This window comes from Lytechinus variegatus, chromosome 4 (assembly GCF_018143015.1).
Source record: "Lytechinus variegatus isolate NC3 chromosome 4, Lvar_3.0, whole genome shotgun sequence".
NCBI lineage: Eukaryota > Metazoa > Echinodermata > Echinoidea > Temnopleuroida > Toxopneustidae > Lytechinus > Lytechinus variegatus.
Window position 1 is genome coordinate 47,327,617 of NC_054743.1, and position 18,746 is coordinate 47,346,362.

Consider the following 18,746-nt stretch of genomic DNA (forward strand, 5'->3'; position numbering starts at 1 on the left):
TGGTAGTGCAGTCACTATACAAGCACTGGAAGTGCTAAATTAGCTCTTCATTTTTTTTACAGTGCATTTGTACTCTGATCATGCGCAGAAGGGCTTATATAGGGCGGGGAGGGGGGCTAGCTTTTCCCTAGAAAGGAGAATTACCAAGCTCCATTTTTTATGTTCATGTCACTCCTCATTTTTTCCTCCCCTTCTCTTTTTCTCTCCCCCTCTCTTTCACTACCCGCGGATAAATCACTTGGCGGTCACGGTGTCTTCCCTGAAATGGGGGATGGGTATAATTACGTTACATCAAGATGCCTCTTTCATGAGACTTTTCTCTCATTGCTATCCCCCGTCTTTCCCTTTTCCATCATATTTCTCTTTTTTGGAACTGAAAAAAACCCCATAGCCTCTTGTCGAGGCTTTTGCTGCTAATCCTACACCCTATCTAGCGAGTATGGCCTAAGAGGTCGCTCATCGGATCCCTCGTTTCGCTCGGTCGGCCTATAATCGACAAAGAGCCCCAAAGAGCACCCGCCAGGGCCTCGAAATGAGACACTAACAAGCCTCAGAATCGACCAATCATAAAGAGCTGGCAAGTAGACAGTTAAATCTGCAAATCATAACAGTTTTTTTTTCGTCTTGAGTGGTCCACACTTTACAAGCTTTGCATTTCAGTGGACCACTCCGTTTTCCAACAATTTTGATATATTATCTTCTGTAGTATCAGGTGTATATTCTTTATATTTGGTTTATTTGAATATTTATGCCATTTGTATTTTCTGATGTCATGTTTTATTTACTGTAATTATTGCTTATAAATTTTGTTGGAAAAATTGAATACAAAATGAATGAATGAAAGTACTAGTTTTCGATGAATTATGTTGAAAGATGTAATGATTTATTTGTGACAATTTTATTTCATTTTTATTCATCTTATTATTATAATCATATTATTTTTGATTTCTTAACTTGTTTTTTTATTCATTTATTCATTATCATTCTTTCTTTTTTTGTCAGAGGGGGGGGGGGGCAGCTTCAGCAACCCAAATCTTAACGGCAATGTGCAAACTGTATATTATGAAATATTAAACACACGCAACAAGACCGTGTACGTGGGTCAAATTCAAGCACACGAAAGCGAAAGTACAGAAGGAAATGAAGCACAATCATGTTACTACTTTGTAAGTCGTAAACAATGTATCGTGTTTATTAGGCTCTCTACAGTAGTCAAATGATGCAAAGAGGTTATTGTTTCCTAGAATTATAAGTGCAAGGTATAAGGTTCACAACATGTATGTCAAGATACCGACTTGTTTGTTGTTTTCAGATACTAATATCTAGTTTAATTCAGTGAAAAAAAATCGTAGATAACAACACAGAATATCTATCTTGCTATTTGTTTTTACCAACGACTAGCGTAAAATCATGATATATAGTACATAGTTTGTGGACAAAATATTAGAATGGAATGTGAGGGTGTGTGTGTATATATATATAACACATATATACACATACACACGCACACACACATATATATCTATCTATATAATATGTTAATATACGGATGTATTCATAATCTGTAATGAGAAACTACTTAAAAAAACCATCATAGATACTGGATAGAATTTCTACTTTATCTCTCTATCGATTGATTGATTGATTCTTTATATCTATTAAAAAAAATATCATACGACATGAAATGTATTGACAATATTTCACGGTTAAATAACGATAAACAATCATTACATGGGAGGGGACAGTCATATGCACAAAGGCTTGAAAAAGGACTCCCCTCAAGACGCCACTCAACAATGACAAGCGTAAAAATCGTAATAAATACATGGATCATAAGTTATAACATTTCTCAAATATACTTATTCACAAGTTCAAATTCAATCACACGAAAGCAAATTAGCACAAGGAAATGAAACATATTTTATTACTTTGTAAATAATATATCGTGTTTATTGAGATCGATGCAGTAGTCAAATAGTGCAAAGAAGGGATTGTTTTCTAGAATTTTATAAGTGCAAGGTAAGGTTAACAACATGTATATAAAAATAATGACTTGTTTGTTGCTTTCAGATACTAAAATCTAGTTTCTGCCCAGTCTTGGTGAGTAATTCAATGAAAAAAATAAAAGATACTAGACAGAATATATCTTGCTATTTTTTTTTACCAACGACTAGCGTGAAATCAGGAGATATATAGTACATAGTTTGTGGAAAATGGGATTAGTATGGATTGTGAGGGTGTGTGTGTATAGATACACACACACACCCGCACGCACACACACACACACATATATATATATATATATATATACATATATAAAATGAGATGAGTATCAACTCAAAAGATCAGGGGGAGATGACACAGGAAACAATTCTTCTTAGCTTTAGCTTTCGTTTTTATTAAGACTTCGTCATCTCATTTTGTCACAGGCCTACTCCTCACCTCGATGCGCAACAATCTGCCCCCCTCAAAACTTTTGGCTCATAACGAGGCACCTTCCTTTCTTTAATTTACGACAAAAAACTCCCAGCTATTCATTGTCATATGACCCACATTTTTAGTACATTTATTGTGATTTCGAAAAAATGTTCTGCACGGCGATGTGAAAACTCGCTAACATCTTCATACAGGTGATGTACGAGGGGCTGTTCAAAACCACCAAAATCCCCGAAGTTAAAACAAAGATGAAAGCTCAGACAAATCTCTATTTAGGAATTGTGGTTATGGAAATACTTTATTTGCCCATGCAGAAAGTGCTTGTTCTTTACAGGAATTCGGATAGCTGTCAGTCAATGTAAAATTGCCACTATTGTCATAATTCTATATAAAAAAGAAGCTTTTGTGAGCTGTCCCCAATTTTGGGGATACATACTTTTATACACACGCAAACACACACCCACACACACACTGTACATCTGAAGGCTAAAGCAATTTATTTTTAAATTCTATATTATATAATTATTTTTCTTTGTTAAAAAAACACACATTTTCACAAGTTAAAGTATTGAACAAAATCTTCGGTGCAGTATTCAATTTAAAAACAAATAGGTAATAAACACATGCTTGTGTATATATATACATTTCTTTTAAAACATCCTGGAATGAAATAGAACAAGATCTTTGATAAATAATTAATAAACTTCATAAATACACACCAATCAACCAACACAAAGTATCAATTGATAGTGTAGGTTAAAGCAAACTTTCATTGAAGAAATATTAATAGAGAAAGGGTGATCCCGCCGATATGATCCTATCCACATACTCATAATAAAACGGTCATACTGGAACCATGGACCCATCCCGTTCCCATCTCAAACTCATCCAAACACCAACATCCACAAGCGCGCTCAAGCATGCAGAGGGGTCGCAGAGGAGAAATTCGAAAATAAAGGGGGAGGGGGGGGGGGGGGGGAAGGCTCAGCCGAAAGTGAGGGAGGCGTCGTACCTGCCTATAATCACAATTCAATGGCATTTTTGTACGTTTTTATTGAAAAAAGTAGTGATGGGGTCGATGGCCAAGCCTTCCTCAGCCTCCTCCCCGGTTCCGCGGCCCTCTCCTTTCTCTGAAGTAAAATAATATTTATTTTGTTTAAAGTCTCTCTAAAATGATCAAAGTATTAGCTCTTTAATGCATGAAACTTCACAATACACAGGCCCCTGCATAACAAAAATATCTGAAATTTAGAACGCACATAGGCCTATATGTTTCCTCTCATTTTAACCAATTATCAACACTCCATCCGCATGATGGGACTTCATTTTCCCACCCAATCACACACTCGCACAAACTTTGGAAACCACTTTGAGTCAATATCCAAATATGCGAATTCGAAGATGGACATTTTGTGATAATAATATCACAAGTGAAACGAGGCGCCCGTATTACAAAGATTTACAATTGATCCAATCAACCTAAAATATATGGAAATACATCGATGTCATAATCTTTTTCTTTAGAAAATTTGCACAGTGTCCTTTGAAAACTAAGAGAAGCATACTGAATTTTCAAAAAAGTAGATGTATGTTATATACATCACTATCTAGAAAATATTTCGAAGAAACATGTAATTTAGATGTTAACGATGCTGGCTGTCCATTGTTGTGATTGATTGGATCAATCACCGATGACACCAGTGGCAAAAATTGAATTTTTTCCATATTTATTTGGGTCTTTGAATTTCTTTGAAATTATTGTTATATACTATTATTATTATTATTTGTTTACCGTCCAGTGCCAAGGGAAGCGAAAATCAAGCTGAATCAATACGAACCACAGGTCTCCCCTTCCTTTTTAAGCGCCAAGTTAATAAAGGATTGACAATAATTTTCAAAGAATCGATGTTCAGCTCGCTCGCTTGACCCTCTCGCAAACAGTGCACCAGATTGTAATATCATGCCTTATCGAGCATCGTAAAATCCATTAAAGGTATTCAATTCTGTTAGAACCTTTTCACCAATTAAACGGTACATATTACTATTCTACTTAATGCTAATTCTTGGCCCCAATTCTTTACTTGGTCGAACTTTACACTGTGCGAAAATATATCACCCTTTAAGATAAATTATTGAGCGTATCAAGTTTACAGCTAGCAAGTATAGGCATACGACCCGGGTAGAAATGACTTGAAAATTGATTTTTTGGCGTCATTTTCCGGTCCGTGTAAACATGGCCGAAGTATGGTCCGATGTAACGGTTTGCGGATCAGATCCGGCCTTTTTATGTCACATTGGACCTATATTCATGGACATCTTCTCCCACCCAGAACGGATCGCACACTAGCAGATCCAGTTTCCTGATATACCTGACCCGGATTTAAGTTAGAGTGTGCTGTTTAGGGCATGACTTCCTCGGGTTACAGGGCAGTATCATGGATAGAATCGCATCCTGGACTCGTCGGAACCATGTAGTCCGAAGGCTCTTCCTTGTTATGTTCGGCAACCGTGTAGGTGTCATCATTGACCTCGATGTGGGGCAGCTGCACAGGTTTGTCCGTCGCCTTTGGCGTCAAATTCTGGCATGTCTGGACGATCGCCGCGTTCCCGTAAGGAATTCCTTCAGCTTCCTTCGGCCCGTCCTGTATGAGATGCAAGTCGGTGGTGTAGATGCCTTGGTCAGGGACACCTACTGTCTTGCCTGCATCCATCTTCATGTAGCCTTCTGGAGGAAACAGATCTCCATGGGTGATCTTTAGATCCGATTGAGTGATGGCGTTTCCCGGTGTATTGATGTTGGAGTTGTGCTGGTTGTCACTGATTTCCTTACCCTTGATATTCAAGATTGCATCATAGTTCTGCTGAAGAAATAATGCAGAACATCGATTTTCATAGGCATTCTGTTTTCGTTCATAATAGCCATGTTGTGAGCAAGGCGATTAATACAAATAGACCTTTTAACATGTTTAATACAAAACAATCTAATTTTGTGATAGATCTTGACATATAAAAAAAATATATATTTCATCCCCCCCCCCCCTTCTTGGTCGTGGATTTTTTTGTTGGGAGCCTAGTCTTCAGTATCGTACACGGGGTCCACCCGCCAGTCATAAGGACCACTGGTCATAATACCCGCTAGTTATAAGGACCGCTAGTCATAATAGTCATAAGGGTCGCTATTCATAAGGGGCTTTGTTCATAGAGGTCGCTAGTCATAATCAACGATGGGGGTCGCCATTCAGAATCAAACATGAGGGTCGCTAGTCATAATAAAGGAAGAGGGTCGCCAGTCATAAGGAGGAAAAAGGTTCGTTGATCATAAGGGTCGCCATTCATAATAATGGATGAGGGTCGCCAGTCATAATAGTAGAAGGGGTTCGCCAGTCATAATAATGGATGAGGGTCGCCAGTCATAATAATGGATGAGGGTCGCTATTCATAATAATGGATGAGGGTCGCCAGTCATAATGGATGAGGGTCGCTATTCATAATAATGGATGGGGATCGCCAGTCATAATAGTGGATGAGGGTCACCAGTCATAATAGTAGAAGGGGTTCGCCAGTCATAATAATGGATGAGGGTCGCCAGTCATAATAGTAGAAGGGGTTCGCCAGTCATAATAATGGATGAGGGTCGCAAGTCATAATAGTAGACGGGGTTCGCCAGTCATAATAATGGATGAGGGTCGCTATTCATAATAATGGATGGGGATCGCCAGTCATAATAGTGGATGAGGGTCGCCAGTCATAATAGTAGAAGGGGTTCGCCAGTCATAATAATGGATGAGGGTCGCCAGTCATAATAGTAGAAGGGGTTCGCCAGTCATAATAATGGATGAGGGTCGCCAGTCATAATAGTAGAAGGGGTTCGCCAGTCATAATAATGGATGAGGGTCGCCAGTCATAATAATGGATGAGGGTCGCTATTCATAATAATGGATGAGGGTCGCCAGTCATAATAATGGATGAGGGTCGCTATTCATAATAATGGATGGGGATCGCCAGTCATAATAGTGGATGAGGGTCACCAGTCATAATAGTAGAAGGGGTTCGCCAGTCATAATAATGGATGAGGGTCGCCAGTCATAATAGTAGAAGGGGTTCGCCAGTCATAATAATAGATGAGGGTCGCTATTCATAATAATGGATAAGGGTCGCCAGTCATAATAACGGATGAGGGTCGCTATTCATAATAATGGATGGGGATCGCCAGTCATAATAGTGGATGAGGGTCGCCAGTCATAATAGTAGAAGGGGTTCGCCAGTCATAATAATGGATGAGGGTCGCTATTCATAATAATGGATGAGGGTCGCCAGTCATAATAATGGATGAGGGTCGCTATTCATAACAATGGATGGGGATCGCCAGTCATAATAGTGGATGAGGGTCGCCAGTCATAATAGTAGAAGGGGTTCGCCAGTCATAATAATGGATGAGGGTCGCCAGTCATAATAATGGATGAGGGTCGCCAGTCATAAAAGTAGAAGGGGTTCGCCAGTCATAATAATGGATGAGGGTCACCAGTCATAATAGTGGATGAGGGTCGCCAGTCATAATAGTAGAAAGGGTTCGCCAGTCATAATAATGGATGAGGGTCGCTATTCATAATAATGGATGAGGGTCGCTATTCATAATAATGGATGAGGGTCGCCAGTAATAATAATGGATGAGGGTCGCTATTCATAATAATGGATGGGGATCGCCAGTCATAATAGTAGAAGGGGTTCGCCAGTCATAATAATGGATGAGGGTCGCCAGTCATAATAATGGATGAGGGTCGCTATTCATAATAATGGATGAGGGTCGCCAGTCATAATAATGGATGAGGGTTGCTATTCATAATAATGGATGGGGATCGCCAGTCATAATAGTGGATGAGGGTTACCAGTCATAATAGTAGAAGGGGTTCGCCAGTCATAATAATGGATGAGGGTCGCCAGTCATAATAGTAGAAGGGGTTCGCCAGTCATAATAATAGATGAGGGTCGCTATTCATAATAATGGATAAGGGTCGCCAGTCATAATAACGGATGAGGGTCGCTATTCATAATAATGGATGGGGATCGCCAGTCATAATAGTGGATGAGGGTCGCCAGTCATAATAGTAGAAGGGGTTCGCCAGTCATAATAATGGATGAGGGTCGCTATTCATAATAATGGATGAGGGTCGCTATTCATAATAATGGATGGGGTTCGCCAGTCATAATAGTGGATGAGGGTCGCCAGTCATAGTAGAAGGGGTTCGCCAGTCATAATAATGGATGAGGGTCGCCAGTCATAATAGTAGAAGGGGTTCGCCAGTCATAATAATGGATGAGGGTCGCCAGTCATAATAGTAGAAGGGGTTCGCCAGTCATAATAATGGATGAGGGTCGCCAGTCATAATAGTAGAAGGGGTTCGCCAGTCATAATAATGGATGAGGGTCGCCAGTCATAATAGTAGAAGGGGTTCGCCAGTCATAATAATGGATGAGGGTCGCCAGTCATAATAGTACAAGGGGTTCGCCAGTCATAATAATGGATGAGGGTCGCCAGTCATAATAGTAGAAGGGGTTCGCCAGTCATAATAATGGATGAGGGTCGCCAGTGATAATAGTAGAAAGGGTTCGCCAGTCATAATAATGGATGAGGGTCGCTATTCATAGTAATGGATGAGGTTCGCCAGTCATAATAATGGATGAGTGTCGCTATTCATAATAATGGATGGGGATCGCCAGTCATAATAGTAGAAGGGGTTCGCCAGTCATAATAATGGATGAGGGTCGCCAGTCATAATAGTAGAAGGGGTTCGCCAGTCATAATAATGGATGAGGGTCGCCAGTCATAATAGTAGAAGGGGTTCGCCAGTCATAATAATGGATGAGGGTCGCTATTCATAGTAATGGATGAGGGTCGCCAGTCATAATAGTAGAAGGGGTTCGCCAGTCATAATAATGGATGAGGGTCGCTATTCATAATAATGGATGGGGATCGCCAGTCATAATAATGGATGAGGGTCGCCAGTCATAATAGTAGAAGGGGATCGCCAGTCATAATAGTGGATGAGGGTCGCCAGTCATAATAGTAGAAGGGGTTCGCCAGTCATAATAATAGATGGGGATCGCCAGTCATAATAGTAGAAGGGGTTCGCCAGTCATAATAATGGATGAGGGTCGCTATTCATAGTAATGGATGAGGGTCGCCAGTCATAATAGTAGAAAGGGTTCGCCAGTCATAATAATGGATGAGGGTCGCTATTCATAATAATGGATGAGGTTCGCCAGTCATAATAATGGATGAGTGTCGCTATTCATAATAATGGATGGGGATCGCCAGTCATAATAGTGGATGAGGGTCGCCAGTCATAATAGTAGAAGGGGTTCGCCAGTCATAATAATGGATGAGGGTCGCCAGTCATAATAGTAGAAGGGGTTCGCCAGTCATAATAATGGATGAGGGTCGCTATTCATAGTAATGGATGAGGGTCGCCAGTCATAATAGTAGAAGGGGTTCGCCAGTCATAATAATGGATGAGGGTCGCCAGTCATAATAGTAGAAAGGGTTCGCCAGTCATAATAATGGATGAGGGTCGCCAGTCATAATAGTGGATGAGGACAATGGTTTGATAACTTTCACAGTGGCGTACCGTGGGTCACGGCATGGGGGGGGGGCGCCAGCAAAATATTTGAATCACTGAGTGATTGCCAGTTATCATGGTTATACTGACCACAATTAGACCACAAACAGCGAGATTTTAAGAAATATATTTTAGGAATCCACTTAGAGTATGCATATCTCACCATAGTCATCTTATGCAAGTGCTAAGCGCTTGCTGATTTATTAGAATTACATCTGAACACATGAAACACTTTTTGCAGTCATTGCAATTTTGATTAACAAACGCATCTGACAAATATTGCGAGCGCGAAGCGCGAGCTGAAAATTTAAATAATATAGACCTATAGTGGGGCATTCTAAGGTTTCTTTGTAGGAATTAACTAGGACCATATACGTATTTCATTAACCAAATCATGCGAGCGAGAGCTGAATTTTTTTGTTATTCAGATTAGGAGAAGGGATATTTTAAAGACAGATTTTAGAAATTCATGAAGAGCTGTCATATCTCACCAATCCACTAAAGCGAACGTAATAATGGAAGGAAATGTTTCATAGATACGAAGACCTTAACATGGGGCAATCACTTTTTGAGTCATGAAAAAGAAGCTATGTCACTAAATAAAACAGTGATAACTCAAGTGCTAGGAAACATATTTGGTTTAAATTGACTTGAAAACGGGATGTTTTAGTACAACAGGATTATATATCTCGTGAAACAGACAATGCGAGCACCAGGAACAATGAAGACGTAGGCCCTGGGCAAATTATGTTTCATAAAGGTATGATTACAATTTTTCTTATGTAATGTAACAATTATCATATAATATAACATTATAATGAATAATATTTTCCTCTTCACCGCTACGTTTCTCTTCCATTCTCCCTCCGAGTTTTCTCATTTTCCCCGTTTGTTTTTTTGTTCAGCTGATTGGAGGGGGGGGGGCTGCCCCCCATGCCTCCCTTAGTTACGCCACTGTGTGTCCATACGGCAACCCCTCCAATATTATCTTTTTTTATCCCATCATGATGATGGTTTAATGGATTTATTATATGTTTCAATTTTTTTGACATTCCATCTTAATCCCTTCCCAAAGACCCAACATTGATGAATTTGAAGAAACCGGGGTTTCTCTTCAATGACATAAGTATTTCGTTTGGAAATGGTGAACTGGCTCTTTATTTGCATTTTATGATTAAATAATATTGTTTTATTTGTTTAGCGGTATTTTAGGAAGAATTTTCACCAATAGAACAATTATCTCTTGTGATACTTTTTTCATTTCTTTCGTAGAAAGTGTGTGTATGTGTGTGTGTGTGTGTGGGGGGGGTGTTTGTTCGGGCCATCTCCCCCTCCTTGAAGGGGGGGGGGGTATATCCCCATCCCCCGGGATTTACGCCAGTGCTGCTGCATGTTTGTAATATTTTTGCTGATTGTAATTGTGTACATTTCCGATTCTCTATCTGGATGAGCGTGGGTCTAGTATTCTTCTGTATTCTATTCTTCAATAATCAAGCAGTCGTATTTATATCATTAGTTTTGGGGTGTAACAATTCAAGGTGGGGGATGTTAACTTGTTCTGATTGGTCTATAGGTAACTGTCTATCAAACTTTCTCTGGTATAAGGGGTGTGGTGATGCTCTGTGCAAGTGACTCGGGCTGGAAGTGTGAGTCCTACTTCTTCCTTGAAGTTAGCTGACATCACTGGAGGTTGGTCATTAATGGTCAAGGTTTAGGATTTAAATGGCATTGGGGTTTTTGGATTCTTAGGCTGCGTTTATGCGACCTCGACCCAGAATCATGATTTGAATCACCATTTGAATCATGATTCAAAACAGCAGCATGAATCACGATCCGACAGAATCAGCGTTTATACGACCATCTTTCTAACGCTGTTTCTCCCTGAATTCGGGCCGATCCAGTGCGCATCACAGTGCGCAGTTTGACCCAGGAAGTATAGGTCAACATTTTCGCACGTGTTTCTGCTAGATTTTTGCTGCCGCCGGAGCTAACGCGCGATCGTCTGTGCAAGTGCAACGCTTACTCGGCATCCGAAAAATAAATCTTTTACTTCCAGAATTCCGTGTATTGTACCTCGTATTGTTTTTGATCGGGAACCAGAAGGGGTCATCATCCTCCCTCCCACCTCCCGATCGATTTTTCTTGTCTATGATGGTCCTGTACTGGGCACGAATTCTGTTAATTTTGTCTCGACAGGCGGTGCCACATCTCCGTTGAAATCCCTCTCTCGCAAGCGCCGCTGAAAGGGATCGTCTTATTTCTGTGAATCCCGGTAAGGGATGCTTGTGCTTCAGGCTGAGCCCAAAGCACAAGCAGAGCCCTGAGCCTTCATCGTCAGTCCAATTTGTGCCTTTGGAACTTGAAGAAATGATGGATGAAAACAATGAAATATACAAATGACGCTACAGTACAACCCCGGGGGTACAATACACAGAATGATAATTCCTAAATGCTGGCAATACTGCTACACGAAAATTGACCTGCACGAAACACAGCGCGCGCCTTTGAGTCGAACCCGGAAGAAGCATGACACAATGACGTCATAGAATCATGATTCAAATCACGATATCGTTTATACGACCTTTTTCGTTCGTGATTCTACAGAAACATCTTTCCAAACGCCCCTTTTTTCGTGTTTCATGTTTGTGATTCTAATCATGATTATATTCAATTTCGACTAAACGCAATCGTGATTCTGCAGAATCGTGATTTGAATCATGATTCTAATCATGATTCTAGGGTAAAAAAGTGTCGAATAAACGCACCCTTAGATGACATTGGGGGAGTTTGTAAACAAGTGAATGTGAATGACTGAAAGGATAACAGGAACTTAAATACATACTACATAAAATACTACATAACAATTCAATGCGATTTACAGGTATGTTTACATGAAATTGATAAGTGGTATATAAACAATTGTTTAAAGATCAATGTTACTAGAATAAGTATTATGCTTATTTCAACTCGTTATTAAAAAAACAAAGGAAAATTTTATATAAAGCTTAATGGCAACTCAAACAAGTTAATTCTGTAAGATATTTAGGTGTTGAAGTTAATAATAATCTCATATGAAATGTTCATGTCAAACATCTATGTAGATCAATAAAATGCTTTACGACATTTAAGTAAAACTCTTAAACCAGACTTACATATACTTTATTGAAAAAAATAATCAGTCATGTATAGATCATGCTCGTTCCGTTTGGGGTAATTGTTCATTGAAAAACAGGGAACTTAATAGACTGCAAAGGCGAGCGGCACGTATTGTAATGAAAGAATATGATTTTCTATTAGTTGTACAGATTTAACTGAAATTGTGACAATCTTTTGATACAAGGAGGGATTTTTTTATGTATTTTAGCTTCTACCAATGTATATATGGACTTGCCCCTATTAGACTCTGTAATGATATTGAACTATTTACTGATAGACATGGATACACGTAATGCTGATTCACTGAATGCTGTATTACCTATAAGCCAAATATTGAAAGTTTCAAGCAATCCTTTAAATTTAGTGCAATAAAGACATGGAACTCCTTGTCAAATGAACTCCAGAATATTTCTAACCTCCTACATTTCAAGAGGTCGTACAAAAACAAGTATTTTTAAATTAACAGTACACTGTAAAAAATATTGGGCAAAATTTTAACCAGCACGAGGGTAATTATGTATCCAACCAATTTTGGGTAGTATTTTACACAATGCGGGAAGCATATTGTCCAGTATGGTTAAAAAGTAAGCAGGAATTACTTTAGAATGAGCAAATTTTCATCACACTGGATAAATAATAATGCCCAAAAGAAATGCCCAATGTTGGTTGGATACATAATTACCATCATGGAGCATTTTTACCCAATATTTTTAAGAGTGTAGACTGACCTTTTATCCATATTTTATTGTATACTTAACTGTCTAGTTAATTCTGTATTATGCTGTTGTACTCCTTTTTTTCCCCTCTCTCTCTCTCTTTCTCTCTCTCTCTCTACTTCTGCCATATACTAAACCACACTATTTCTCTTCCTGCTCTCTCTATTTTTTGCAACTTTTATTTTAAATTAAGCATATTCAGTATTTTAACTTAATTAAGTTTGTATGCATTTTTATTGTTATTTCATATTCTTGATGTAACAGGACCGTGTTGAAAAACAGTGTTTTATTTGAACATTTTATCCTGTATAAAGATGTTTTAATAAATGATTAAATAAATAAATCTATAAGAAATTTTTAACGTTAAGTCAACATTTTTCTTGCGACTTGACCTTCAATATCTTGAAATGTAATATTACTTTTCCTTGATATTCTGACTGACCCAGGAAACCGGGACCATGAGAGGCTCAATCCCTCCCCTTGCCGTCCTTTTCAATAAACCAGTACAATGTTAACCCCCTCCCCCCAAAACACACACAAACATTTCGAACTTACCTAACCCGAGTCCCCCCCTCCCAATTCGAAACCATACCGCAGTCAATTTCAAAACAGCAAGTCGCCAAAGGAGAATGCATAATCATTATGGCTGGATAGGCCTATCTCATCTTATCCCAAATAATTTGATATCATAATTAATTGAGATATATATATGTTAACGTTTGGATTTGAATAATCTGCAGGGAGTCTTTTCCTTGCAGTGATACATTTTGAGATTGCGCCAAAGTTATTAAGAAATGTTTCCAATAAATAAATCCTATTATATCTGGCGACCCTCATCCATTATTATGACTTGCGACCCTCATCTATTATTATGACTGGCGAACCCTTTCTACTATTATTAATAGCGACCCTCATCTACCATTATGACTGGCGAACCCCTTCTACTATTATGACTGGCGACCCTCATCTATCATTATGACTGGCGAACCCTTTCTACTATTATGAATAGCGACCCTTATCTACCATTATGACTGGCGAACCCCTTCTACTATTATGAATAGCGACCCTCATCCACTATTATGACTGGCGACCCTCATCTATCATTATGACTGGCGAACCCTTTCTACTATTATGAATAGCGAACCCCTTCTACTATTATGACTGGCGACCCTCATCTATTATTATGACTAGCGACCCTCATCCATTATTATGACTGGCGAACCCCTTCTACTATTATGAATAGCGACCCTCATCCACTATTATGACTGGCGACCCTCATCTATCATTATGACTGGCGAACCCTTTCTACTATTATGAATAGCGACCCTCATCTACCATTATGACTGGCGAACCCCTTCTGCTATTATGACTGGCGACCCTCATCTATCATTATGACTGGCGAACCCTTTCTACTATTATGAATAGCGACCCTTATCTACCATTATGACTGGCGAACCCCTTCTACTATTATGACTGGCGACCCTCATCTATTATTATGACTAGCGACCCTCATCCATTATCATGACTGGCGAACCCCTTCTACTATTATGAATAGCGACCCTCATCCACTATTATGACTGGCGACCCTCATCTATCATTATGACTGGCGAACCCTTTCTACTATTATGAATAGCGACCCTCATCTACCATTATGACTGGCGAACCCCTTCTGCTATTATGACTGGCGACCCTCATCTATCATTATGACTGGCGAACCCTTTCTACTATTATGAATAGCGACCCTTATCTACCATTATGACTGGCGAACCCCTTCTACTATTATGAATAGCGACCCTCATCCACTATTATGACTGGCGACCCTCATCTACCATTATGACTGGCGAACCCCTTCTGCTATTATGACTGGCGACCCTCATCTATCATTATGACTGGCGAACCCTTTCTACTATTATGAATAGCGACCCTTATCTACCATTATGACTGGTGAACCCCTTCTACTATTATGACTGGCGACCCTCATCTATTATTATGACTAGCGACCCTCATCCATTATTATGACTGGCGAACCCCTTCTACTATTATGAATAGCGACCCTCATCCACTATTATGACTGGCGACCCTCATCTATCATTATGACTGGCGAACCCTTTCTACTATTATGACTGGCGACCCTCATCTATCATTATGACTGGCGAACCCTTTCTACTATTATGAATAGCGACCCTCATCTACCATTATGACTGGCGAACCCCTTCTGCTATTATGACTGGCGACCCTCATCTATCATTATGACTGGCGAACCCTTTCTACTATTATGAATAGCGACCCTTATCTACCATTATGACTGGCGAACCCCTTCTACTATTATGAATAGCGACCCTCATCCACTATTATGACTGGCGACCCTCATCTATCATTATGACTGGCGAACCCTTTCTACTATTATGAATAGCGAACCCCTTCTACTATTATGACTGGCGACCCTCATCTATTATTATGACTAGCGACCCTCATCCATTATTATGACTGGCGAACCCCTTCTACTATTATGAATAGCGACCCTCATCCACTATTATGACTGGCGACCCTCATCTATCATTATGACTGGCGAACCCTTTCTACTATTATGAATAGCGACCCTTATCTACCATTATGACTGGCGAACCCCTTCTACTATTATGACTGGCGACCCTCATCTATTATTATGACTAGCGACCCTCATCCATTATTATGACTGGCGAACCCCTTCTACTATTATGAATAGCGACCCTCATCCACTATTATGACTGGCGACCCTCATCTATCATTATGACTGGCGAACCCTTTCTACTATTATGAATAGCGACCCTCATCTACCATTATGACTGGCGAACCCCTTCTGCTATTATGACTGGCGACCCTCATCTATCATTATGACTGGCGAACCCTTTCTACTATTATGAATAGCGACCCTTATCTACCATTATGACTGGCGAACCCCTTCTACTATTATGAATAGCGACCCTCATCCACTATTATGACTGGCGACCCTCATCTATCATTATGACTGGCGAACCCTTTCTACTATTATGAATAGCGACCCTCATCTACCATTATGACTGGCGAACCCCTTCTGCTATTATGACTGGCGACCCTCATCTATCATTATGACTGGCGAACCCTTTCTACTATTATGAATAGCGACCCTTATCTACCATTATGACTGGTGAACCCCTTCTACTATTATGACTGGCGACCCTCATCTATTATTATGACTAGCGACCCTCATCCATTATTATGACTGGCGAACCCCTTCTACTATTATGAATAGCGACCCTCATCCACTATTATGACTGGCGACCCTCATCTATCATTATGACTGGCGAACCCCTTCTACTATTATGAATAGCGACCCTCATCCACTATTATGACTGGCGACCCTCATCTATCATTATGACTGGCGAACCCTTTCTACTATTATGAATAGCGACCCTCATCTACCATTATGACTGGCGAACCCCTTCTGCTATTATGACTGGCGACCCTCATCTATCATTATGACCGGCGAACCCTTTCTACTATTATGAATAGCGACCCTTATCTACCATTATGACTGGCGAACCCCTTCTACTATTATGAATGGCGACCCTCATCCATTATTATGACTGGCGAACCCTTTGTTCTATTATGAATAGCGACCTTCATCCACTATTATGACTGGCGAACCCCTTCTACCATTATGACTGGCGACCCTCATCCATTGTTATGACTGGCGACCCTCATCCATTATTATGACTGACGACCCTCATCCATTATTATGACTGGCGAACCCCTTCTACTATTATGACTGGCGACCCTCTTCCACTATTATGACTGGCGACCCTCATCCATTATTATGAATAGCGACCCTCACCCATTATTATGACTGGCGAACCCTTTCTACTATTATGACTGGCGACCCTCATCCAGTATTATGACTGGCGAACCCCATCTACTATTATGACTGGCGACCCTCATCCATTATTATGACTGGCGAACCCCTTCTACTATTATGACTGGCGACCCTCATCTATCATTATGACTGGCGAACCCTTTCTACTATTATGAATAGGGACCCTCATCTACCATTATGACTGGCGAACCCCTTCTACTATTATGACTGGCGACCCTCATCTATCATTATGACTGGCGAACCCCTGCTACTATTATGAATAGCGACCCTCATCCACTATTATAACTGGCGAACCTCATCTATTATTATGACTAGCGACCCTCATCCATTATTATGACTGGCGAACCCCTTCTACTATTATGAATAGCGACCCTCATCCACTATTATGACTGGCGACCCTCATCTATCATTATGACTGGCGAACCCTTTCTACTATTATGAATAGCGACCCTTATCTACCATTATGACTAGCGAACCCCTTCTACTATTATGACTGGCGACCCTCATCTATCATTATGACTGGCGAACCCCTTCTCCTATTATGACTGGCGACCCTCATCCATTATTATGACTGGCGACCCTCATCCATTATTATGACTGGCGAACCCCTTCTACCATTATGACTGGCGACCCTCATCCCCTATTATGACTGGCGACCCTTATGATCAATGTAGCCTCTTCCTTTTTATGACTAGCGACCCTCATCTAGTATTATGAATTCCGACCCTCATTGTTGATTATGACTGGCGATCCTTATGATCAATTACCCTTATGGTCCATTATGAATAGCAACCCTTATCTTGCATTATGAAAATCGGACCTTATGACCCATGGTCCTTATGACCTTATGACTAGCGACCCCTTTTGCCTATTATGACTAGCGAGCTTTTGGGTATAGGATTTTACACGTTATGACTAGCGGTCCTTATGACCAGTTAGTATTATGACTTATGGTCCTTATGACTGACGGGCTTATCCCATCGTACACAACTAGCTCTCATTCATCAAGATATCAGGTCACAGAAAAGGAGGAAAGGGTGGTGCAAGCGTCATCGCAAGGCTCTAGCAAGAAGAGGTGGAGTCAAAAGATTATCTGGTCTCATCTACGAAGAGACACGCGGTGCACTGAAAGTATTCTTGAAAAATGTCCCCCATCCCTACCCCCTCCCATCCGTAGGCAAGTGACTCTGATAATCGAATGTATGAAACAACTGTAGATCTACCAACAGCTTGACTTAATGTTTCAATCAACCCCCAGTGGCGTAACTACGGGGGGGGGGGCATGGGGGGGCACGTGCCCCCCCAATCGGCTGGCCAAAAAAAAAAAAAAAACGGGAAAAGGAGAAAAAGAGGGAAAAGGAAGAGAAACGTAGTGGGGGAAGAAGAAATTATTGTTCATTAAAATGTTATATTATATTGTGTTATGTTATATTATGTAAGAAGCATTTTTCATAACGTTATGAAACATTATTTGCTTAGGGCCTATGTCTTTATTGTTCCTGGTGCTCGCATAGACTGTTTAACGGGATATATGATCCTGTTGTACTAAAACCTCCCGTTTTCAAATCAATATACACCAAATATATTTCCTCGCAATTCGAGTTGTTTTATGTAGTGACATTTGCTTCTTTTCATGACTACCTAAAGTGATCGCCCTATTTTAAGGTCTTAATATAAAACATTTCCTGTCCGTGCTTATGCTCGCATTAGTGGATTGGTGAGATGTCTGCTCCTCATGAATTCCTAAAATCTGTCCTTAAAATGTCAATTTTTCTGATCTGAATATCAAAATTTTTCAGCTCGCGCTTCGCGCTCGCATTATTTGGTTAGTGAAATACGTAAGGTCTTAGTGAATTCCTACAAAACAAGCCTTAGAATGCCCCTCTTCAGGTGTGAATTAAAAAAAATTTCAGCTCGCGCTTCGCGCTC

General features: G+C 40.1%; 1 protein-coding gene across 1 annotated transcript in view; it reads right to left on the bottom strand.

The window, feature by feature from the left end:
* Positions 1-4,856: 4,856 nt before the first annotated feature.
* The window catches only part of LOC121413041 (titin-like), a 29,985-nt gene continuing 16,095 nt past the window's right edge, over positions 4,857-18,746 (bottom strand). Inside the window, exon 12 of the mRNA XM_041605804.1 lies at positions 4,857-5,297. Within this exon, the coding sequence (XP_041461738.1) occupies positions 4,857-5,297 (441 nt within the window). The remainder of the gene's footprint in view (positions 5,298-18,746) is intronic.